The sequence below is a fragment of the Mus caroli genome, unplaced genomic scaffold (assembly GCF_978045245.1).
Source record: "Mus caroli unplaced genomic scaffold, Mus_caroli_1 scaffold_13, whole genome shotgun sequence".
Lineage (NCBI taxonomy): Eukaryota > Metazoa > Chordata > Mammalia > Rodentia > Muridae > Mus > Mus caroli.
Window position 1 is genome coordinate 120160716 of NW_028227268.1, and position 25086 is coordinate 120185801.

General features: G+C 51.3%; 1 protein-coding gene across 8 annotated transcripts; it reads right to left on the reverse strand.

Annotated features, from left to right (window-relative positions):
* Positions 1-1360: 1360 nt before the first annotated feature.
* Patz1 (POZ/BTB and AT hook containing zinc finger 1) lies at positions 1361-25086 on the reverse strand. Of its 8 annotated transcripts, none has more exons than XR_015044818.1 (7): positions 24897-25086; positions 22375-24387; positions 20940-21003; positions 19762-19853; positions 15204-15375; positions 7683-7755; positions 6172-6342 (listed from the first exon to the last, which is right to left on the reverse strand). XR_015044818.1 is itself a non-coding variant. In XM_021177058.3 (6 exons), exons 2-6 carry the CDS (start codon positions 23643-23645, stop codon positions 5924-5926), a joined length of 2064 nt encoding a protein of 687 aa, XP_021032717.1. In that variant the 5' UTR covers positions 23646-24387; positions 24897-25086; the 3' UTR covers positions 1361-5923. The 8 variants fall into 8 exon arrangements, 6 of the variants coding, with proteins under 6 accessions (XP_021032717.1, XP_029339703.1, XP_085685290.1 ...); XR_015044819.1 differs by having other exon boundaries at positions 6289-6342; positions 7683-7820; XM_021177058.3 differs by lacking the exon at positions 19762-19853 and having other exon boundaries at positions 1361-6342; positions 7683-7820.

The following is a 25086-nucleotide window of genomic DNA, read 5'->3' on the forward strand; positions in this document are numbered from 1 at the left end:
GTTTCCAAGAGCTGGAGGGGAAGGAATCCTGGGAAGGGTCCCAAGTTGTGGGGATGTCTACCCGTCCCGGGCTTCCACCTCTCCCCTGCATCTCGGCTTGGTCTTTTACTCTTGCCTAGTGTGCTTGTTCATTTGAGCCTGAGTATCACAAGGGACAGACCACGTACAAGTGGGAACCGTGCAGAACAGGGAAGTGTACAGAAGTGACACACAGTCAGCTCAGATCTGAGCCCTCACCTTGCCCTTCACAGCTTCAGACACAAGCAGTCACTGGACCTCTCTGAACCTTCAAGTAGAATATTTTCCTCATGGGGCACTGTGCCTGGCACCCAGCAAGTGTGCCAGCTGTCTTAGAGCAGAGGTGGGGGGCAGGGAAAACTGTAGACAACAGCAGTCAGATATGGGCCTCTGGAGTTTCTCAGGCAGATAAAGAGATAAGAACTTTACAGGCAGAGGAAGCAGCTTACACAAGCAAATAAACAGGAGCTGTGAGGTTAAAGGGCTCAGGGCTCCAGTACATAGGGAATTCAGGCCAGCGAGAGCTACCTGGTGGGACACTGTCTCCCCCACTTCTAAGTCCCTCCCCCCAAAAAGGTAAAGTGCTTCCTGCAAAATCTTGAGTTGGATCCACAGTGGAAGATCAAGCTCTAAAGGGGTTCCTGTAACCTGGGTGTGCTGTGCTTTAATCCCAGCACTCGGGAGGCAGAAAGTACACAGATCTCTGAGTTCGAAGCCAGCCTGGTCTAGAGTGAGTTCCAGGACAGCCAGGGCTACACAGAGAAACCCTGTCTCAAAAAACAGGGTAGAAAGTGAATTGGTTAGGCAGCCGTGGCAATAAGCACATTGGACCTCCTTGTGTAGACTGCCTCAGTACAGCCTTTCTGGAGGATAAGGTACTGCACAGCAGACCAGGACCCCAGAGCCTCCCAGCAGGAGGCTAGACCCTCTAAGCCAGGATGAGGCCTCGCAAAATATACACTGGCAGCTGGAAGCCTACCCAAGCCTGGCCTCACAGTCATTGACTTTCTTCAATTTTATTTGCAGCTAAGTGCTTTACTTTCTTTGAACATAGCCCAAGCAAGCTGGTCTTGAACTCCCTATTTGGCTGAGGCTGGCCTTGAACTCCTGATCTTCCTGCCTCTCTACCTCCTGGGAAGTGCTGGGATTATAAAAGAGCAATACCCAACCTGCAGGGTTTTTGTTTTTGTTTTTTGTTTTTTTGGTGGGGGGGTTGGTTTTTCGAGACAGGGTTTCTCTGTGTAGCCCTGGCTGTCCTGGAACTCACTTTGTAGGCCAGGCTGGCCTCGAACTCAGAAATCTACCTGCCTCTGCCTCCCGAGTGCTGGGATTAAAGGCGTGCGCCACCGCCCGGCTCAACCTGCAGTTTTAAATGGTCAAAATAAATAAAATAAATTCTTCCTCTTTTAATGACAAAAGTGCTTACCTGTTGGCACTGCAGAGAAATTGTTTGCTAGTCCTGTTCTTGCTCACTGTCTCCATTACAGTGAAGGGGGGGTTTGAGCAAAGATCGGTGAGGTAATCTGAGAGGGGTTTTGAGTGTTTCCTAATGTGCTTTTCTAGGTAGCTAACAGTACTTTGTTCTCCTAGCAGCCCTGGACAAACTGCTTTTTTGTTATTGTAGGTTTTGGTGAGGAAACAGGCCCACATCACTCTGAAAGAAGTTCCTGTAGGGTCTGAGCCAGGCTGGCTGTCTCCGGGACAAGCATGAACCAGGGCACAGTGATGATTGCCCAGAGAAGAGACAGTGCTTAGAGAGAGCAGCAGCAGTTCAAGGTGGTTGTGGGTCGTGGAAGATGCAGGCATACAGATGGGGGTGGGGTAGAGCAAGAGGCACAAGGCAGGGGGTGACTCAGGCTCTAAGCTTGAGAGCTCTCTGTAGACACTAGCTGGATGGGACGGCTGTGGTAAAGTCATAACAGTGCCCCTGGGGGATGGCACAGAAGCAGCTCAGGCTGCACTGTGGGATCCATTCTCACTGCTTGCTTTAGCTGTGTTGGGATCAAGCCTGTTGATTGTTAAATTAGTGCGTCCCTTATTCTGAGGGACTATGAATTGATATATGTGATGGTTAGACAGGTAGTTGGCACCTTTAATGTGTCATTACTACTAATGGCTAGTGTATTTATTTGGAACAGCATATGACTGGAAATCATAAAGGCTGACACGTTTAAAAAACAAAAAGACCTACAAGTGTGGACTTGTGTCCGGGAAATACCAAGTAGGAAGCAAATCCAGCCTGGGGAATTCAGAGGTGAGCTACACAATTGTTTTTTGGGGGTGGGTTGGGGGAGGGCTGCTAAGAAAAGGAACGCACGCCTTTAATCCCAGCACTTGGGAGGCAGAGGCAGGTGGATCTCTGAGTTCGAGGCCAGCCTGGTCTACAGAGTGAGTTCCAGGACAGCCAGGGCTACACAGAGAAACCCTGTCTTGAAAAACCAAAAGAGAGAGAGAGAGAGAGAGAGAGAGAGAGAGAGAGACAGAGAAGGAACAGGAAGCTAGGGTAAGAGCAAGAGCTGTTACTCATTCCCACAGGAGGCTGCTTTCATACCCTGTTGATAAGTCTTAGCAGCTTTACTACAGCCCTCCCCAGCAGTCCTGCTTCCCACCTTACAAGCAAACATCAGGCCAGAGCTGCATAAAGCATCTCAACTGTGTTCTACAACTGACTAGGCCTCCAGCTTTTATGTTCTGGTGATCAAATTTCTCCTCCAGCAGCGCTGGGCTAGCTCTGTGGTATGCTCACAGACAAATCTACCTTTACTTTAGTAAAGCCCAGGGAAGTTTGGGGTGTGGTCCCAGTAGATACGGAGGGTCACTCTAAGCCTGGGTAGACCCGTAGCTTGTGATGACGGTCTTTCAGCCCCCCCTTTGTCTGATGAGGGGAGACTGACCTTTGGAAATTTGCAGAAGCACATATCCTGGGCAGGTGTGAAGGCCTTTCTGCATCTTACCTCCACAGCTTCTGTCTATGGCATGGAGGATACAGGCTGTTGGGGCAGGCAAACGCACCTGCTTACTTTGTTGTTCATTTCCTGCCATAGGACAGTGACAGAAATAAATACAGTTCCCATTTGTCCAAGGCAGTATCAGGGGTGTCTAAGCACAGAACTAAGAAAATCTTTGGAAGGACTCGGCAACTTCATCAAGTCCTTGGCTCAAGGCCAGGCCTGCACTTCAACACAAGTGTGATCAGTTGTAAACTCTGTAATGGTCACAAAGCTGAGTCTATAAAACTTGAGCATGCTACATCATCCTGCTTGCTAAGTCACAGCAAATGGCCAGAGCCCACCCAGCAAGTCACTCAAGAGCTCATGTAAATGCACGGCTTGAAGCCTCTGCCTTTATAGCAGAACAGCAATGTAATTAGTATCAACGTGGGGCTAAGTGAAGTTGTGCTTCGTCCCTTCTGGTCTTGTTTCTTTCTCTTCATCAGTGATTGTTTCTTTTTTTTCTGTTTGGAGATGAAAGACTATTTCTATTCATTTGATCTTGATTTCTCAAGATCCTTGGAAGTGCTTTAAGTCTGCCAGTCCCTCTGGCGTTGGTTTTGTTCCCATTAATCCTCTGTGGGGCTGGGAGATAGTTCAGTCAGTGAAGTGCTTGCCTTGAAAACATAACCTGCGTGTGAGCCCCAGAAGAAACTCACATTTAAAAAGAAAAGTTTAAAAAGAAAAAAGTGCCAAGCACAGTGAAGTGCACTTGCAACCCCAGAACTGGGAGACCAGTAATCCCAGGGGCCCGCAGGCTGGCCAGCATAACCTGCTTAGTGAACCCTGGGGCAGTGAAAGAGTTCCTCAGAAAATAAGATAGGGGCTGGAGAGGTGGCTCAGAGGTTAAAAGCATGGCTGCTCTTCCAGGGGACCCACATTCATTTCCCTGCAACCACATGGCACCTCACACCTGCCTTGTAGCTGTAGTTCCAGAGTTCCTGGCATCATCACAGCCATACACGCAGGCAAACACCAGTGAACATTTAAAAAGGACGGCTCCTGTAGAACAGCACTGCAGAACTGGGGACTGCCCTTTGACGGCCACATGTGCAAGCACGCACAGACAGACAGACAGACAGACAGACAGACTTCCCTGTCCTGTTTGTTGCTTGCCACTCCTACCTCTACCCTCAGAACTACGTATGTCTTTCTAAGGAATGTCTTTTCAAACCAAAGCCAAAGCCAAAACCAAGCTTGGGGAGACAGAGGCAGGCGGATTTCTGGGTTCAAGGCCAGCCTGGTCTACCAAGTGAATTCCAGGACAGCCAGGGCTACACAGAGAAACCCTGTCTCGAAAAAAAACAAAAAAAGAAAAAAGAAAAACGAGTCTTTTCTTCATTCATTCACAACTAACAAGCAGCAAAGCAAGCTGGGTAGCATGGGGGAGCGGACCTCAAGCGGCTGCATATACACAAGTAATTTTTTTTCCCTGCCATGTCCCTCCATAGCAGATGACTGCCTTGAATCCCCTTGCCTCAAACCTTCCTAGACCACCCTACCTACTGTGGTCTTCTGCTGTCACTGACCCACCACTTCTGCTATCTTTCTTCTTGCATTTCTCATTATCCAGAAGCCAGATCCAAATCTGCTTGTTAACTCTGTCTCCAATTAAGTCCAAGGGCTATTTTATTCATTACAGACTCTGAAACATACCTGGTACACAGCAGTGAAAATATGGGCTTAGTATGTGTTGCATTAATGAGTCCTGGAACTTAAGTCCTTTGGTGGGAACATCTACCCAGTGTTTTGCCAGGCACAATGAACAGGTTCAGCAGAGAAGAAACAAGGTCTCTCTGGAACCACTCATGGCCCCTCCTGGGCAGTGGGTATAGACGGCTGATTCCGAGTCCTGAAGACACTGCTGAAAAAGTGGACTCGGGGGAGCAGGCAGAGATATCATACTAACGTTTTTAATATAGTCTGATCAGTTCAATTCACATCACAAGGTCAACCTGGGCTTGCTCAAGTGTAAGACAATCAAGGTACTCGATGTCTCTACCTGAGGTTCTCCCACCTTCCTGGCTCTCAGCACCACGGAACCCTCTTCCTGATCAAACTGGAATTTTTTTTTAAAATTTTGCATAAAACTATTTCTTCCATAGACTTCAAACAACTAGCCAAGTTAATTATGGTACACCTAAACAAAGTTTAATACTAACCCTAATGTGTGACTGCGGTTTACAAAGAGCTCTGTGTCACCTGGGGTAGCTTTCAGTAGCAATTCACTACAACTGGTCCTAAAAATAACAATAATAAGAATTAGAGAATCAAAACCCAACAGCAAGTTGAATGGTTAAACTCAAGTAAGAACTGGAATTTGGGGTAGAGGTGTCCTCAGTAGGTGAGCTTGTCCTGGCAGTGAAATGTTAGCTTCCAGCAGCTCGAGAAGACCAGGGCCAACCTCAGAGGACACTCTTTGTATGGTCCATGGGATGCTGTAGGTTTCTGGCTTCCTTAAAAATAGTTGGCCATAAGAGGGTAGAGACCCTACTTAACTTCTTTTGAGGACAGAGGCAGGGGGGTGAGGAATGAAAGAAGTGGGAGGGACCAAAACTACCAAGCGAGGCCCAAGAGTGCCTTAGAGTCGGGGTGAGGACACCAATAACTGAGCACCAGAAATTCTGGCTTCAGACCACTAGAGAAACCAGAACTGGTGCTGCCTCAGAGGCCGATGTAGTGCTTTCTGCCCTTGTCCCATATTGGGTCTCTCAGTATTTCTACAGAGAGTATCAGATGAGAGTCTATTTCTAAGACCACAGCAGGTGGGGTAATGGAGGGAGGGAGGGGCAGGGATGGGATTTAAAAATGAATAAAAATCTCTCAGCTACAGAACCCAAAGACATCACTTCCCTCTGCATTCACAGCATTGCTCAGCAGTCCCCAGCGGCTGTTCTGTGGGGACACAGCATGTCTCACTTCCCTTCAGGCCCCATGGGCTGCTGGTCCACCTCAGGATCCACTAAAGATGATGCAAACGCTGACTGAACAATCTGAAATCCAAAGGACTCAAGAAGAGACATGTTCTGCTGGGGAGAGAAAGGTGAACCAAGGGCAGGGCCCAGGTCCCCCAAGGGACCCCCAAGGGCACGGACATGCACCTTCTGGATGTGTTTGTTCAAGTAGGACTTAGAACGGAAGAAGCTCCCACATTCAGGGCATGGGTACTTCTTCTCCCCGTCAGACTCCATTTTGTTTTTAGGACCTGCTGCGTCGCAGGAGAAGGAGCCGTTGGCACTCTGTTTCTCTGGTGTCTTCAGGTCACTGGCGTCTGAGAGGTCGCCGTAGGAATCGGAGCTCTCAATCAGATCCTGATGTGAGCATTTCTGGCCTTCTATGACAAAACAAAACAGGGCAGAGATGAGGCCAGGCATTAGAGCCATCCCCTCCTGGAGGGACCATGACAGGCCAGCTCACAGGCCCTGGAGGGCCAACCCTGGCCAGTCACTAACCTGGCAGAACCCATGGAGGTTTGGCTGGTCTGAGTAGGAGCATGGAATGCCTGTAGGGGCAAGATGACAGTGCCCTGGAGCCACCAGCCTCCCTCACTATAGGCTCTAAATGAGGATGTGTGTGTAGACTTCACCATCACCTCAGCCTGCTTCAAGGGAGGAAGGCCAAGGAGGGATCCCCTTACTGGGTTGTCAGAACAACCCAGAGATCCCCAATCTCTAGGTGCTTCCAGAGGTGCCTCCAGGAGTAAAACTGTTCTGATTATGATGAGCAGGGATCATTGGCTTGTCCCTGCGCTACACCAGTGGCTACCTTCACAAAGCAGGCAGAACGAGAACCATGAGTTCCTCTACTCAGCTAGATCCTACTGATGGCTCACATGGCAACCAACGCTTATACAAAGCCCACATTTCCATTTCTGCAAAGCCCTTTCCAGGGCCATACAGCCAAAGCACACAGATGAAAAGCGACCCTGCACAGCTCTGTCAGCTGGGGAGCCCATCTAGACCAAGACATGGATGTTCCTCACTGTCCTACCTTGCCTGGCCCACTCTGGGGTCTACTACCAACTACCAGCTTCCTGCCTGGGTCCAGAGAGCCATTCCAAGATGGGAGGTCTGTGATGGGAGCATGGGGCATGCCATCTCTACCATCCGCCATGTCCTGGCAAAAAGGCAACAGCATGACACCCCAAACACCATGAACCAACAAGTTAACAATGAGCCTGGAAACTCTTGTCACACCAATTCCAAACCAGAGACAATCAGGTACTCATTTACTGCCATGCATCTCACAAATGCAGCCACTTATGACAACCGACCACCGATATCATAGAAAAGCCAGCCGCTGGCTCCCACCCACCCACAAGATCAACCAAGAAGAAAGCATTCAGCACCAGGTCCACACAGGTCCTACAGGGCAATAGGCAGTATCTAAGCCCAGAGTAACTCGTCATGCAGTGCTCCTCTTCCTGCCCTAGGGCAACCCTGTAGGGCTCCAGTCAATGGGGGCTAGCCAAGATGAAGGAAGAAGGCTGGGGAAGAGGAGGCAGGCTGGATCAGCAGTACCCTAAAGCCTCACTCACTGTCCTGGAGTGAGAAACCCATGGCAAACTTTGTCCTAGAGAGAGCACTGCAATTCTTGCCTCCCCACCACCCGGCCCAGCGCCCCCACAACACAGTCTGCGCAGAGAAGCAAAGTGCAGAGCAAGGGGTCGCTTGCCTTTGTTGCCATAGGTCCTGGCGCAGTGGAACGCTGCTCCCCCATTCAGGATGGGTTCCTGGTGCCTGGAGACCTGGGGAAGGGGAACACCGTGGTGGGTTTTAACATGGACCTTTAAGTAGGAGGCAGAGGAGAAACCTAAACAAGACAAAAGGAGATGAGATCCCACAGCCAGCAAGAGATAGCTCTCTGCTCCCCATGCCTTTTCTTTGGCAGCTCTGGCTAGCATTCCCTGGTCAGCTGCACCTGGAAGGGGTTCTCTCCTTGGCTCAAAAGCATCTGCAATCATCACATGAGGCCATGAGGTTCAGAACGGAGAGCTCCACTGTCCATGAATCAGTCAGCTTCTCTGCCAAGGCTACATTGAAGGGCCCAGGCCAGCCATCTTGGCTCACTTGGTGCCACAGTACCAGGTGGTTTGAGTAGATGTCCCACAGGCCCATGTCAGCTGCAGAGACCGTGGCTAGAAATGTGATCAGACAAGTATATGGTACTCCAGCCAGCAGAAGCCTGCTTATAATATAAGGAAAACCAGATGGAGACAAGTGAAGTCCCCAAGGAATGAATGCTTCCAGGGGTCCCCTTTCTTCTACCTGTTGGAGCATACTTTATTTTAACTTTTCCGCCTTCAGAACAATGACTTAAGAGCCGATTCCACCCTTTGAAGAACGGAGGCAGCTTGTGTGACATCATGGTCATCCCTTATCCATGGTGGTCTTTTCAGTTTGGTTTTGGAAAATCCATCGAGTACACCCAGAATGATCTCTCGCCATCTTGAAGTAGGCTCCACTTTACACCTCACTCATGCTTTGGTCAGTTTAAGGCGTAAGTATCTCAAGTTGGAAGCTCAGATCTTGGGCCATTTCCACAAATGTAACAAGGCCTTTGGAGGATGACAGCCACAAAAATCAGGCAATAAAATGACTTGTTTCACAAGAAAGAAGTATGCCATTGAATCTCATCATAGTCAAGGGTCAGAAAGTACCTTTAGCAGGAACCAAAGCGTTTTAATATTGTAAGACTCACTGGGGGTTGGGGTGGGTCAGTGCCCTACTCTTCTTCCTTTTTTTTTGTTTTTGTTTTTTTTTTTTTTGTTTTTTGAGACAGGGTTTCTCTGTGTAGCTCTGGCTGTCCTGGAACTCACTCTGTAGACCAGGCTGGCCTCGAACTCAGAGATCCACCTGCCTCTGCCTCCCAAGTGCTGGGATTAAAGGCGTGCGCCACCACGCCTGGCTCTACTCTTGTTCCTTTAGTCCACTCTAGATCTGTCCAGCACATTCCTCAGGCACTTGCACTTCCGTTTGTTTTATTACATGTATTTATTTACTGGGGGACGGGGGGGGGGGGAGGAGGAGGTGGAGGTCAGATGACAATTTTTTAAAGTTGGTTTTCTCCTACCATGTGAGCCCCAGCATTAAAACTCAGGTCTTCAGTCTTGGTGGCAAGTACCTTTACCCACTGAGTCATCCTGTTTGCCCCTTGTTCCCTTTTAAAACTACAGCCACAGTGAGATTGCCCTGCTAAAAGCTCAGAGATGGAAATGTATTGTGTGATCTCTGCATCAAACTTTTTAAAAAGTGGGAGGCAGAGGCAGCTGGGTCTCTCTGGTCTACAAAGTGAGTCCCAGGACAGTCCGGGTTACACAGAGAAAACCTGTCTCAACAAACAAGTAACAAATCAAAAAAGCATGAATTGCTATAGTATTCATACATTCGCTCATTTTCTGGTTGTTGTTTGTGTGGCCCAGGCTTTCCTGAGGCCGTGGCTTCCTCCCACCCAGGCTCCCCAAGCACAGAGAGTTTTGAACACTGCTTGAACTGTGACAAAAGGTTCACTCTTTTTTTTTTTTTTTTTAAAGGTTTTAGTTTGCCGGGCGTGGTGGCGCATGCCTTTAATCCCAGCACTCGGGAGGCAGAGGCAGGCGGATTTCTGAGTTCGAGGCCAGCCTGGTCTACAAAGTGAGTTCCAGGACAGCCCGGGCTATACAGAGAAACCCTGTCTCGAAAAACCAAAAAAAAAAAAAAAAAAAAAAAAGTTTTACCTTTTTTCTTCTTTTTTAAAGTTTTTCCAGACATTGTGTATCCTTGGCTCTCCTGGAGAACTCACTCTGTAGACCAGCCTGACAGAGAACTCAGATTCGCCTGTCTCTTCTTGCACCACTACTGCCCACCTCCAAGTTTCATTTTTCAATGCTGATGGTGTCCTGGAACCCAACATGTTACACTACGCAGTCTACAGAGTTCCCCAAACTTTATACCCACTGTAAATTATTACTATACCCATTTTGCCAATGAATAGAGAAAAGGCTATAGTGGTAATTTTCATGCATGTAACATGTATGGCCACCAACCAGCAGAAGCTGACCTCATTCCAGGAACCCTAGAAATCCATGCTATCAGAACTTGGCCCTTAACCACTGGTCTCCTCAATGGGTCTGTGTCTTTACCCAGCCATAAAAAAGTTCTTTCACACCTTTGCAGCTAAGCCTGCCCACTTTTCTGGGTTCTAACTCAAAATAGTGTAACTTTTTATTTTTTCTATCATTTTTTTCAGAATTGACATTCATTCATTCCTCATTTAAAAGGCCAGACCCTTCTCCTCTGCATCTCCCTTCTCCCAGCAAGCTACTGAGATTTACAGCTTGTTCTCCTATGTGATGGTTGATCTTGATTGTCAGCCTGGCTACCCCTGGAATTAATTAAAACCCAAGTGGCTGGGTACACCTGGGAGATATTTTTTTTCTTAATTAAATAATTTGAAGTGGGAACAAAATAATTTTAATCTGGGTCTTTTAAGGTGGGAAGATACAATTTTCATCTGGGTCCCACCTTTGGCTAGCAGCCTGTCTATATAAAGCCATGGAAGAAGGAAGCTCTCTCTCTGCCTGCCTGCTCTTATTCTCCATGGCAAGTCCATTCCTCCTTGGCATTAGCACCTACTTCTTTGGGATTCTGTTGTATACTGAAGACCAGCTGAACATCCAGCCCTGTGGACTGAACAACTTCTTGTTCTTGGACCTTCTGTGGGCAGACAACTGTTGCTGGACTAGCTGGACCACAGCCTTGAAAAGCATTCTACTAAACCCCCTTTTCACATATCTACTTTTTCACATTCTATCAGTTCTGTGTCCCTCGAGAGAGAGCTGGACTGATAGGCCCTGACATTTTTCTTTCAAACTCTAATAAAATTGCCCTTGAGCTTCAAAACAAACAACAAAAATGTCCTCTGGACTTGTATGATTATTATCACCACTATTGTGTGATGATAAATGTGTTAGAGTAGGCTGCCAGCAGACAGCCTTGAGGACAGCAGGTGGTGGTAGTGCTCACAGAGGCAAACTGGGGTCAGGACAGCATTTCCTTCTTCTTCTTTTTTTTTTTTTTTTTTTTTTTTTTTTTTTTTTTGGTTTTTTCGAGACAGGGTTTCTCTGTGTAGCCCTGGCTGTCCTAGAACTCACTCTGTAGACCAGGCTGGCCTCGAACTCAGAAATCCGCCTGCCTCTGCCTCCCGAGTGCTGGGATTAAAGGCGTGCGCCACCACACCCGGCAGCATTTCCTTCTTAACACAGCTACTTTAAGGATCGACCTGGATCAGGTGCTAGCTTTCTTGCCTCCCTGGAAAGCTGTCTTGTGCTGTACTTAAGTATTTGGCTTGGGGCCAGACATTCCTAAGAAGTAGGTTGCAGTCAGGAATGGACAGGCAAGGCTAAGGGGAAAGAGATCCAGGCTCTTAGCCCTTTAAACACAAGCCAACAAGGTATAGTGGCCCCAGAAACTCACACAGGACATGAGAACTTTGTGAGGACACAATGCTGGCTGGCACTTCACAGGGGAATTTTCCTTTGGTGTTCATTCCTTTGGGGCCTCTGAAGCGGTATGAAGCCCTTCTCACTGCAAGCCAGGGCAGGCCCACCACGATCCAAGTGAATGGGAAAAAGCACCAGGAATTACTATATCCACTGTGCAGGGAGAGCTCTCTACCTCCAAAATACAGCAGGTACACAGTAAAAACACCCTGCATATTGTAAGGCAAAGGTAGCTGGATCCTCCTGACTTTCCTCGGTTGCAGATTGTACTATCTATAGCAAACTCACTTGGCAAGTGACAAGACCGGATCCACAGCTGCCACTTAAAGCCCACAGCTTAAACACAGCCGTTCAGCAAGTCAAGTGCTGGGATGACACAGAAGCTGAGTTTCTGAGCAGAACACATTTTTGAGGCCAGATGTATTTAGCTGAAATTCTGAGCTCACCTACCCTCTCTCTGACCAAGAGCTAAAGAGGCCTCCATGGTGTGATGTGGGAGCTGAAGGAAGAAGCATTGTGCCCACATCAGCAGGTCCCTCCCTGTCCAGAAATGAAGTTTGGTAATGCCAAAAGTCACTGTTCTTCAGTTAGATTTTCCTGCCCTGTGGCATCTCTGCAGTTCACATCCTAGTCTTTGTCCATACAGAGACTGAGGGCTGCTTTCTCTGTGTCCAAACAAAGGGGTCAGCTCCACCAGTGCACCTGAGGCGGCCATGCAGGAGAAGGGCACAGCACTGCCTTGTTACTGTGTGCTCATCCGACAAGAAGACCTTTCCTTTGTGTAGTTTCTGGTTGTTGTTGTTGTTGTTTTGTTTTATGATAGAAGGTCCTGGCTGGCCTGGTACTTGATATTTAGCCCAGGTGAGACTTGAATTCATAAGAATACTGCCTCCGCCAGGCGGTGGTGGCCCACGCCTTTAATCCCAGCACTTGGGAGGCAGAGGCAGGCGGATTTCTGAGTTCGAGGCCAGCCTGGTCTACAAAGCGAGTTCCAGGACAGCCAGTGGGGCTATACAGAGAAACCCTATCTTGAAAAACCAAAAAAAAAAAAAAAAAAGAAAAGAAAAGAATACTGCCTCTGCCTTCCAAGTGCCACAGGAGTAGGCCACTAAGCCCTTTCTCCTCTGTAACAAGGTCTCACCTGTGCAGTCTTGCTTAGCTTGGAATTTGAGCTGTCTTCTCGCCTTAGACTCCCAAATGCAAAGACTACAAGCAAGAGGACAACTTTGAAGCCAGCCTGGGCTTTATGGCAAGGCTGGAAGGATGGCTCAGTGGTTAAGAGCACTCCTTTGTAAAACACCCAGGTTTGGTTCCCAGCACCCACATCACAGCTCATGACCACCTATAACTCCAGTTCTAGGCAATCCAATGGCTTCCATGGGTTCCTGCACACACATGGACACATACATACACTCATACATACACATATATACATAAAATTTAAAAATAAGTATTAAAAAAATAAAGCATTGGGACTGAAAGCTTTCAAAAGACACTTGTAAGATATCTGATTCAGTCTTTACTGAGAATACTGGGCTGTGCCTGGGACTGACCATAAAGTTTGGACATACCAGGCAGGTGCCACCACTGAGTCACAACCCTAGCTCTCAGAACACTCATTTATTTAAGCCTGGCAAAGCCCCGTCATCCTCTTCCACCCTCTTGTTGGTTTTGTTGGCATCGGTGTCCTGCTGTCGCTAGTTGGTCTTTCTGCTGAAGAATGAGTCCAGAGGTATTCTTCCACAAAGGCTACAGTCCTCCTCTCAGTGCTCCTCTTTTCCGGGTACCCAGTGAGAGCTAGACTTGGAAGAATGGGTCTTCCTGCAGTAGACTGCACTTTGGCCGGTTATCCTCACACCCTGGTCACACGGCTTGTGGCTGCTGTTCAAGTCCTCTTTGCAGATCTCGAGGAACACCTTATTGTGGTGGGCTAACTTCCCTGCTGTCCTCACTTGGGCTTCCTCACGGCCCTGAGTCTGCTGTCCTGTATCAGTGCCTTGCCCTATTCCACCATCTGGGCAGGACTGTCTGGTTTGGGGGATTCTTTTTATTTTATTTATTTTTCTTTTTTTTAACTTTCTGGTTTGGTTTTTACTTCTTTTGTTTGTTTGGTTTTGGTTTTCGAGACAGGGTTTCTCTGTGTAGCCCTGGCTGTCTTGGAACTCACTTTGTAGACCAGGCTGGCCTAGAACTCAGAAATCTGCCTGCCTCTGCCTCCTAAATGCTGGGGTTAAAGGCGTGCGCCACCCCCGCCCGGCGACTTTCTGGTTTTATCATGAATATCCTTCACTACTTTTATTGGCTCTCAGCTCTGCCCACTGAGCCACTTCTGGAACTGGTAACTTTGTAGGAAACTTGACAAAGCCCTGCAGATGGTGCACTGTAGAAAGTTTAGCCTTACTAGGAAGTACTCTGTAAGCTGGGTTAGGATGAAGCAAGGTTAAAAAGCCAGCTGTCTAAGACCAGAGCATCCCCAAAGAGGCTGTCCCACAACACTCCTTGTCCTCACCGTTTGCCCCTAGAGGGAAACAAGAAGCAGCAGAAGCTGCTAGAGCCCTTGTGCTGGCATTCACAGCAGGTTTCTTAGTGGAACGAGCAGCAATGATCAGTGGCATCAAGGCAAATCTGAGGTGGGTGTGTGTAGTCTTTGAACAGCACCTGGTTCCAAGACTCCAATAAAACCATCCACCCAGCAAGAATACCTCCATCAAGAACTTTGGGACCCGTGGAGACAGCACCCGTCCATACCACACTGATCGAGCATTACGGAACCATTTTACCATTTCACAATGTAGCACAGGTACTCTGAAGGTACAACTCTGGATCCAGGGAGCCATCAGCCACCTCCTCTTAGGGTCCTAACAGCAACCCCGTGAGATGGAAGCGGGGCAGAGTCTAATCACTTCTGAGCAAGCAAGGAGAGCCCAAAGCTACCTGGAAAGGGGCTGGAACTAAACCACAAGTCTCCTCACCCTGATTCGACGCTCACCCTGCCACAGACTAGACTTACAAAAATACCAACACAAGAGTGCCCAGGAAAACAACAAGCCACATGCCCAACCGGCCAAAGCAACCATAGGAGGCGAAAGAAGCAGTCTCTGGCTCCCACAACGGCGGCCCCAGCCTCCTTATCACAGACACTGTGCTTACAAACAAACTCACAGCACTTCCAACAGCCGACTCAACCCAGCAGATCCTCAGACATGCCAGACGGAGATCACCTAACACAAAACTGCAGCCCTGGTGAGCTCGACAATGTGTCAGCAAGCCTTGGGCTCAGGCACACTGCCCTGCCCAGCAAACTGCCCTACTCAGAACTCTGTCTGCTTCTGCCTTTCCTCAGGGCCACAATCCACTTGGAATCTCTTTTAAACATTTATACTAGAAAGCTTTTGTCTCTTGTCCATCTCTAGAGCCAGCCTCTTTGCCAGTGAGTGGCCAGGTTTTAGAGCCCACGCAGGCCAGTCCTGTTAAGTGTATTTGTGAATCCATGCATCCTGCCACTTGAGCAGGTGTATCTGACCCTGGGCTTGGGAAGCGAGTGAGTCTCTCCTTCTGTTCCCATCATTAAGTCTCTTGGAAAGGAAGAGGTTTCAAACAACTAGCTGAGTGATGTGGTCAAAGCCTCGTGAGGGCATTTCCCATTCAGAAGAGAGGATGGGCTTCCCTCAAGAGCAGGCCCATCCTCTGGAGTGAGGAAACAGTGGGGAAATTACCTCGGTTACAGATGCTACAGAAGTTGCTGGGCCCCTCACTGTGCTTCTTCAGGTGGTCTGCCATGTATGCGGCCCGCAAGTACTTTCCACACACCTGGCAGGGCACCTTGTCTTCATGACAGGCCAGGTGGGAGCGCAGGCGGTCTCGAGTCGCAAAGGAGGCATTGCAGGTCTGCGTGCAGAAAGGAGAACAGCATGAAGAACAGGACCTCCTGCCCGTGACCAAGCAGGCCCGGCTAGCCTGTGAAAACAGTCCCTTTAGAAGGCTGAACAGTGCAACATGGCTCTACTAGCCATGCCAAGTGGCTGCCCCTCCTTCCCACAGTGCCTTCCCATGGGGTATCTGAGGCGGAATTACTGGTTCTTTACCACAGGCAAGCTCAAAACATGGCCAGCCAAGGCCTGTGTGCTTTTACTGAGTGGAGAGTTAAGTATTTATTCATTTCCCCCCTGCTCCTTAGTTTTAGAGACAAGGTCTCATGCAAGCCAGGCTAACCTGACTCTTACGGAGCTGAACTTGAGGTTGGAGCTGCAGAGGGCTAGGGTTGCAGGTGTTCACCTCCACCGCTATTCACTCTTAACCACAAAGCACTTACTTTAGGAGCACTGGCCATAAGTGAGTTATAGCATGAAAGTCAGGCTTCCTGTTCTCCATCTCTGGGTTCCCCTGACTGCCTTATACAAAGAATCCAATGTACCCATTTCGTTCAAATATGGCATTCGTGTTGGCCACAGGGAAATGGAAACGGCAGGACAAAAGTACAACAATAACACTTCCTAATACTCTTGTAACGTGAATAAAAAAGCAGCATATGAAATAAATGAATGTCAGTTCTGCTGAGGTGAGAATGGAGAAGCAGACTGCAGGCATTAGAGCAGGGGAAGTGGTGGTAAGAACAAGGACAGGGCCTGCCTGCAAAACTGAGCAGGCTCTGAGTGCAGACTGAGAGAGACATTTGCCTTGTGTAGTTCATCCACAGAGCAGCCCTCACACTCCAGGAATGTGTAGTCACTGAAAGGCACAACCCAGCACGACTCACGGCCAGGCCACACAGCTATTCACCCTGAGGATGAGGATCTAGCTCCCTAGCCATTATCTCTCCCAACATCCCTTCCTCTGCCGGGGCATGCAAAGGCCTTGGGGAACACAAAATGTCACAAAGGCAGATCTAGTGGCTTTTAAGCTATTTTGGTTCCATAGGGATGCCTCGGAGGCCAACGTCAAACTGGACTTATTTCTCTTGTGTGAGTGCTCTCAGCTCTAGGACTGTGAGTGAAAGCAGCTTTCACATCTGAGAGAAGAGGAGCCACTCCATTAACTTGCTAGAATGCAGCTGCCTCTATTTCCTGGTTAGAAGTGGATCTCGATAACCTGAGACCTCAAGGTGTGTCACTTTGAACACCATTGTCACTCGCGCGGGTGGGTGGGCACGCGCATGCACGCACACACCATTTATCTTACACAAGGTTGACAGCAGTGCCGTGAAGGCAGAAGATGCCACAGTTTGCCTCAACCCCAGATGTGTGCATCGCAGGCTTCCCGGTCCCCCATGTCCCAGGTAAACAGTACTAACTTACACCAGACAGCTCGTCCCGGTGAATCTCTGCTTTTATGCTTTAGCTTTACTCTTGTGACAAAGGAACCTTAACTTTGAAAGTAAACTTGCCCAAGACACAGGACTCCGGTACTAGAGAAAGGAGCAGCCTTAGCACCTGGACCAGTCTTCCAGGAGTCCTCCCAGCTAAACAGGGGGCTCTTGGTATTGACCAGTTTACAGCTAGGCAGACACACGCCCTATGAGAATGCAGGATGACTGAGTTGAGAACAGGCCTCAAATCTATGCCCTTAGAATTTCTGACGTCAATACAGGTGCATTCTATGAAAGACAGGAGGCAGCCCTGGCCCTATGTACTTGGTATCCAGTTCTGTCCTGGGGCAGACAGTGCAGTCAAAGTCCAGCACCTGAGCAATCCAGAGGCATCAGGAGGACCTAACTCAGGCATCTCATGACACAGTGAGAGGCCACAGTGACAGGGAATTCAGTCTTCCAACTAGCCTGCAATCTGTAAACCGTGGAAAGGGTTCTTATAAATACTTCAGGAGACCGTGAACATGCTCATTTATCCAAGAACAAGAGCTGGCTCTGCCAAAGATCCAAAAACTACCCTAACCCTGCAGCTATTGAGTGGGGGCGGGCTTTTTGTTGATGTTGTTTTGAGACAAGGTCTTATCATGTAGCCCCTGGCTGTCCTCTAACTCACTCTGTAGACCGGGCCACCCTTGAACTCAAGAAATCTACCTGCCTCTGCCTCTGCCTCTGAGTGCTGGAATTAGAGGTATGCACCACCTCAACCAAGAAAGTTTAAAGTCTCAGAACTCTAAGGAACTGACATGAACCAGGTGGAAATAAGGAGGATTCTTCCCTTTGCAGAGGGAGGAAGCCCAGGGCAGGAAAGAGACCCTGCTTCTTTACCAATTACTTGGGATCTTTCCTAGAAAGGCTTTGCCCTGTAATACTTTGGTTCCCAAGACAATGGACAGCCAGCCCTCCATTATCCCCAACTGAATTCAATTGTTGGGGATTAACTAAGCAAAGGTAAAACCACAGATGCAGCTAGTGTCCCCGACCCTGTCCTCCACTGATTATCTCTTAAGGAACCCGGAACAAACATAATTAGGGACTTCTGCTGGGGTAAAGAAGCCACAACAGAACTAGCCACCTTGTCACTAAGCCAATGTAAAGGAGTTGTTGGTGTCCCTGTTCAACTAATCCTGTGACTGGAGTCCCCAGGTTTTCCTGTGTTAAGTCCAAGCCTGGATCAACCAAAACTTCAGACTAACACAGAGCACAAAACAGGCTGGTCACATGACTCAGGAGAGACTCGAGGGGCTGAGGGAGACAGGCCTTAAAGAGGACACCCAGAACCTGAGTCTCAGAACTCCCCATCCTGTAGACAGGGAGTAAACAGAAGGGCCTTGAAAGGAAGCCAGCCTGCCAATGGCACAGTGGGACTGCCTGTTGGCTTTAAGTGCCTACTGTGCCCACAGCCAAGGTTCACACAGTCTGTTGCTGTTAGTATGCCTCCTAACACTACTTGCTGTTGCTCTGCCCACATTCCCTAAAGCTTTCAGTTCTGAGTGGAACCCCAAGAATACTAGTGCGTCCCAAGCCCAGGCAGTCCTGGCAGTCTAAAAGCAATAGGGTACATTTTGCAAAGCCTCCTACAGCCAGGAAAAAAATCTAAGGGCAACACATGAAAGTCCAGCTCCACTGGCTTTAACCCCTTTGTGCACCCTCAGCTCACCCTTATTTAACCAGTCTCAGCCATGGGGCCACCAGAAGCAATGGGAGATGGCTGAGACACTGCAGTCTCTCGACTCTGGCTAAATCCCAGGTCCAGTCAATGGCTCGGGCTTGTTAGACCCAGGTAAGGGAGCCTGAAGCTCCTTGCTCCTTACCGTCCCAAGGCTTTTCTATCAGTCTGAGCAACTGGCCCCTTTTACCCTCATGGCAGTGTGACAGCCAGCACACCCTGTGCTGGGTCCTCTTTATAAGGCTCTGGCTACAGGGTCAGGTCTGTGAAATTGTGTGAAGGGCAGAGGCAGGGCAGGAGCTGGCTCATACACCAAGGGACAATGGTGCCAGTTGTCACTGACAGACCAAGGACAAAACACACAAAGCCTCAAATGTTAGAATGAAAACTTTTATCATCGATCCTGATCTCCAGGCAGTCTGCAGGGGCTAAGGGACAACCAAGGGGCCCTGGGGGAGGGAGTGTCTACCTGCTCTGTCAGTCCCTAAAGCCATGTATCACAATACAATACTGGTTAGTTTAGTTCTGAGCAGACCAGCTTAAAAAAACCTGAGCCATGAGAGCTCACTAGCCAGACCTGAAAGCAGGCCCTGGTGAGAGAAGAGTTCAGCTGCACAGTTGAACCTAGTTGAAGCTGAACCGGACACTTCTCTGGAAGTAGGGTGATTCCCGCCCCGCCCCCCTCCCCAAGTAGGAGGAGGGTGGTGACCAGGAGCCCCAGTCAGTGTGAAAAGTGAGGCCACGGGAAGGGACACAGAAGCTGGGGCTTAACTCCCTAGAATTCCCAACTTCTAGATTCCCCAAAGTTGGCAGCCCTGTTGAGGTAGGGGAGGGGAGAGGAGAGCATTCAGAAAGGAACATGGCGCCTACGGGGGAGGGGCCTTCAAAAAGGTGGTCCTTCCTATCTCTACTTGAGAGCTTTGAGCTGGGAAAAATGTTAGGACATCTTGGAAGGATCTAAGTGCTGGGCAGGAACCATCTTGCTAGCTATCCTCTGCCAAAAGCAGGAGTCTCCAGCCAGCCAACATTGCCTCCACCTCTCCAGAGGGACCCAGGTTAGCCTACAGGCCACTGAGTAAAAGCCAGGCTACCCTCAGGGGTTGTCCATCCCTGTCTCAGGTATCCTGGTGGGGCTGAGCAGAAGAGCACATTGCTGGAGTGTGCTGGACTCAGGTTTTCAAGGGCTGGAAAGGACTTTTTTAGAGAGAGGGAAAAGGCGGTATCAGGAACTGAATGGGACGACCTCCACAAAGCAGGCTGGGCAAAGTCCCATGATGGCAGGTCGCTAGGAAGAGGTTCCAGGGGCGGCAGGCCGCTGCTGCTCCCAACCCACACCTGGAAAAAGGGCAGAGAGTGCAGGTTACCCCCCCAGGCCACCGGGCACACCCCCACTGCCCTCTGGGTTTCTCCTATCCTGTCTGGGGCTGTTCAGCACACTACCTGGGAGTCAGAATGTGCTCTGTGGCAACCGAAATCAGAGACGGAGCGGCAGAAAGCAGCAAGGCAAAGACAGGTTCCAGCAGGCCTATCTGGAGTCAGCATCCTTGGGAGTGGCTGCCGGGCTCCCGGCTGAGCATCTGTGAGCAGCGAAGCCCTAGTCCTGGAAGCTCTGTGCTGCTGCTGCACAAGGCCATTCCTCCCTATACTCTCCTGAACCCACCCGTGCCAGCAGGTTAGGAGAAGCAGGGATCCCCTGACAGAGGCTGTAGGATAGCTCATGTCACTGCCTTGACATCAGTTGAAGGCACTTGCCACAGCAGAAGGGAGATAACCAAGAAGACAGTGGTGTACTTTGCATCACACTGAAAAAAAAAAATGCTCAGAGGCCAAGAAAGAAAACTCATTTTCTAGGTGCCAGCAGAGTCCCCAGAGAGTTTAAGCAGACAGAAGAAAATCCAGTCCAGCCTCCCCTACGTGATTACACACTGGAAGAGAATGCCTTGCCTTGCCCTTGCTGTTTGTGTCGGAGATGGGACCACCCTCTCCCTACCTACAGCCTCTTCTGCCACACTTTCTCCACTGAAGGAACCCACGAGTTCCCACTCTGCTCAAACCAGGAGAAGGGTTGTTGGCTGGGCCACTGGAAGCCCTTTTGAAACCCCTAAAGTTCATACAAATTACTGGGAACCAGCAGCCAGGCCCAGCTAGGTGTCAGATCCACCATGACAACACTTGTGTAGTGTGGCCCACCAGCCGATGCCCAAAAATGCCAGGACAGGAAAGCTAAGCAACAGAACAGAGGGAAAGGCTGTGGAGACTAGAAACAAGTGAACAAAGAGTCTCATAGCCCTGGGGAAACAGAGGAAGCTGGGTATAGAACAAAGGAGGCCAGAGAAAGGACAGGGGCGACCAGAGTGGGGGTGTGTGCAAAGCAGTGCTCAGGCCAAGGCTGGAGGACAGCAGCATCTTTCCAGTCCCTACCTGACACTTGTGAGGCCGCTCGGAAGTGTGCACCTGCTTGATATGTCCGTTCAAGTGATCGGGCCTGCAAAGACATCAACAGACTTTACAAACAAGACATCAAAAAAGATGGGCCAAACTTGGCCAGCCTCCCTCCACCACTACCACCCCAGGGAGAACTCCACCCCAGCAAGACAAAGACAAAGTCACCACCCAGCTCTAGCTCCAGGGGCCCAAGCATCTCAGCCACACACCCGCCTTGGGAGGGGAGCAAATGTTTCCCTCTGATCTAACTAACCCACCCTCACCTCCCCCTCCTCCGCAGAAATTCAATGATTCCTAGGACCTGAGGCAGCAGCTTTAGAATGACACAGGGATGCCTTGCTCAGCCTTTCAGGGAGGGGTGGGTGTGGGACTCATTGTCCAGACTAAAGCCCCTTAGAAGCACTGTGTTCCCCTCCCCCCTGCCTCTCCCGCCACAGCAGCCAATGAATGCCACCCGGATGGAATTCAATCCCCAGAGGCCAGGGATGGCGCTTTAAGTCCCCAGCTGGACTGGCAAGCCAGATGCCCGCCAGAGCAGGTGGGCAGGGGCTGTCTGACCGGTAAGACTGGTTCCTACTTGGGGCCTCTCCGGGGGAATTCTGTCCCTAAGCTCTCACACATACAAGATTCTTGGGATTTCAGTTAAAACCGGCTTTTTATTCAATATTCTCAAACTGGGAGAAAAACAAAAACAAAACCAGCCCTCTGCTCCCAGGCAAGTCTTCAGTTCCCAAGAAGGCTCTCTAAAAGTTGAAAAGGTCTGTCCTGAGAACAAACGGACGACCTGTGGGTCTGCTGGATTCTGGAGCCACCACGTCAGAGCGCATCAGATTCCAGCATTACTATTGCAAAACAGCCCTGCGTAGCCGGCTTTTATGTCTCTCAAACCTAGGGTCACATGTGGGGCAAAGCTGGAACCTACTGCTGCAGGCCAGCCTGTTCAAACTGGTGGAGGATCTGGGCCTCGGGAGTGTAAGGAGTCCTAGACACACTTGTTCAGTTCCTCCCTCCGAAGCCATTCAGGCGGGGAAAGTCGAGGGAGGAGCCCAGCCTCCCGCCCCCAGAGGGGGCCCCACGCCTGGTGCCGGAAACACAAAGGGAACCAGGGGAGAAGAATGGGGAGGCCCAATGGCTCTGGCCTAAGGAATCCGGCCCCTTCCTACAAGGCCCCCGGGAGGGTGAAGCTAGTATGCACCCTGGTGCCAGAGAACTTGCCTGAAGGCATAGATGCAGCTCTTGGCCACACCATCAAAGTTGGAGATCTTAAAACATTTAAACATGTTATGCTCTATTAAGGTCCAGTGACCCTCTACCCCCACAAGATCCACATCCCCAGATCCTGGTAAGGATCTGTCTCAAGACAGAACTAAGATAATACACAGCAGGGAGTGGAGGAGGGTGCCATCCTCACCTGGAGAAACCTTTCCCACAGCTCTGGCAGATGTATGGTTTGCCCACTGACCCATCATGGGACCTCACATGGTACGACATTCGGTCTTTTCTCTTGAACCGCAGACCACACACCGGGCACGAGTACGGCTTCTCCCCCGAGTGGGACAGCTTATGCCGGTTGAGATGGTATACGTCACGAAAGATCTTGCCACAGATCTCACAAGCCACTTGCTTCCTGGTCCGGCTCCTTTTTCTGGGGCCATCGGGGTCCTCGGAGATGGGTAACCCATTCTCACCCAGCCTTGGAGGAGGAAGATCGATATAGCCCAACTGGAGGCTTGTGACGCCGTGCTGGGCCTCATGTTGCCGGAGCCGGTTGGCGTCAGTGAACACCTTCCCGCACAGGCCACATGGAAGGATGCCTGCTTCCCTCAAGCCCCCTGGAGACCCAAACATGGAGTCCAGCAGGTTGGCCTTCCTGGGGCGTCCCCGGCCTCGCTTGCTAGTCAGTGGAGGTGCACTGGATGCCACATTAGGGAATGGAGAAGTCAGTAGTTGGGGGGATAGGGGTCCAGCCACCATGGGCAATCTGTCCACCCCAGGTAACACAGGCAGGGAAGCTTGGCCCGCAATAGCAGCACCTGTGGCCCTGGCAGCCTCCTCCTCGGGCTGCATACTGCCAGCAATACCGTTACTGTTGGCTGCCATGGCTGCCCCGTTGGTCATGTCCAAAGGGAAGCCCAAGTCAGAAGTCCCAGGTGGGCGAAAGAGCATGATATCAGCCCGGGCAGGGGGCACTAGGATCTGCACGTTGGACTGTTTGATTACTTCCTGGCAGATCTCGATGACCGACCTCATCAGCAGGAACTTGGCGGCCGTCATGAGCTCGGGGAAGCTCTCTAGGCGCACAACGATTCGGGACGTGTAAGCGAAGTCCAGGATGTCTCCGAACACTTTGGAACTGATGGTGTGCATCTCCAGTTCGCGGCTGCCTCCAGCTCCGCCGCCTGGAGCCGCGGCCGCGCCTCCCACATCAGCAGGACCACCATCTGCAGCTCCGCCGTCGCCTAACTGGGCGCTGAACACAGACTCAAAGTACTCGCTGCAGGCAGCCAGTACGGCGCGGTGCGCTGGGAAGCTCTCGTCGCCTACCCGTAGGAGCACGTCGCAAAAGCGCCCGCCGTTTTTGCGTTGTTGGTTCAGGTTGTGCAGCATCTCCGTACTGTGTCTGCTCACCTGGTAGGTGTAGCAGCCCGACGGACCGCAAGAAGCGTCGTTGACCCGCTCCATGGTCGCTGCCCCTTCCCCACTCGCCCGGCCGGGCACCCGCCAGTCCCTTGTCCCTCCCCTTAGGCAGCGAGACGCCTTGTGCAGCGGACCACTCACACTCCCCGCACGTGCGGCCCAGGGCTCGGTAGTACTCTCAGGTGCGCCCAGCGCACACGCCCCCTGCTCTAATAAAAAGGGCTAGACCCAGCGGGGCACTGCCCCCCACATAGCCGCCCTTAACCTCCGCGGGACCCGCGTAGCACTCCCTCTCCGCCTGCCCGCCTCCCTCTCTAGGTCTACCTTCCAGGGGGTAAACGAGCGAAGAGGTGCGCCCCTCCTGCAAACGCGGCTGCCACCTCCCCTCCCGCCCGCCAGGCGGCGCCGGCGCGCGGCCAAAAGGCGCGCGCGCGCGGGGAGGAGGAGGGGTCCGCCGCGCAAGCGCAAGCGCGCGCTCCGAGGCTTTTCCCGGGCCCACTGGGGGCGCGCGTTGCGTCCCCTGCAAAGCGCGAGCCGGGGTGGGGGCGCCGGAGCAAAGGAAACAAAAGGCGAAGGCGAAGGCGGCGGTCCGCGCGCACAGGGGCGGTGGCGTAGGCCGAGTCTTGGAGCCCAGCGAAGGCGGCGGCCGAAGCGAGCGGGTGGCAGTAGCAGGGTGGGCCCTTTCCCAAGCCAGGCACGAGTGGCGGCGGCGCTGCGGCCCCAGGCTCCGTGCGTTCGGAACGGAGGAAAGATGGCAGCGGCTGCACTTCCTCTTGCACTTTCACCCCTGGGGGGAGGAGAAGGAGGGGGCGATACCAACAACACCCCCCCCCGCTTGCAGAAAGAAAAAAAAAAAAGCAGCGAGCTCGGCGTGGGGGGGGTCTCGGTCGCCCCGGCCCAGCACGTGCGCATCCGGCTCCCTAGCCTGGGCCGCCTAGCGCTGCAAACTTTCCACTTTCTTTGTGCCGAACGCCCCCCCCTCGCCCAGCGGAGGATGCACGTCCCCCATTCCCTATTTATACAACCCCCCCCCTACAGCTCCGCTCCCCTCGCTTCCTGCCCCCACTCCCCAGCTCCGCCAATGCTAGCGCAGCCTGATCCTCCGCCTCCCCACCCCTCCCGCGGGGCCCGGGGCTGCAGCCTCAACACCCCCCCCCCCCCCCCGACCCCGACCAATACGATCTGAGCGCCGAGCCAGCAAACCAGCTACAGCCGCCCCTCCGCTGCCCGCCCAGAGTGTAAGCGAGCGTGCGGGAGGGACAGCCAGAGCCTGTGGATCTGAGCCCCCCAGCCTACCTTGCGCACCCGCAGGTCGGACGGGCATCAGCACCCTGCCTAATTCTCCTTTGATGGCCGAAATCCCTAGAAGTCGGCTGAGACCTCCGGCTCTGCTGCCCTAGGAAGAACACGGGATCCCGATCCGACGCAGGCGGAACCTTCTGCCTGCCTTACACTGACCGAGGCAAATGCCCGGCACGCCTGGATA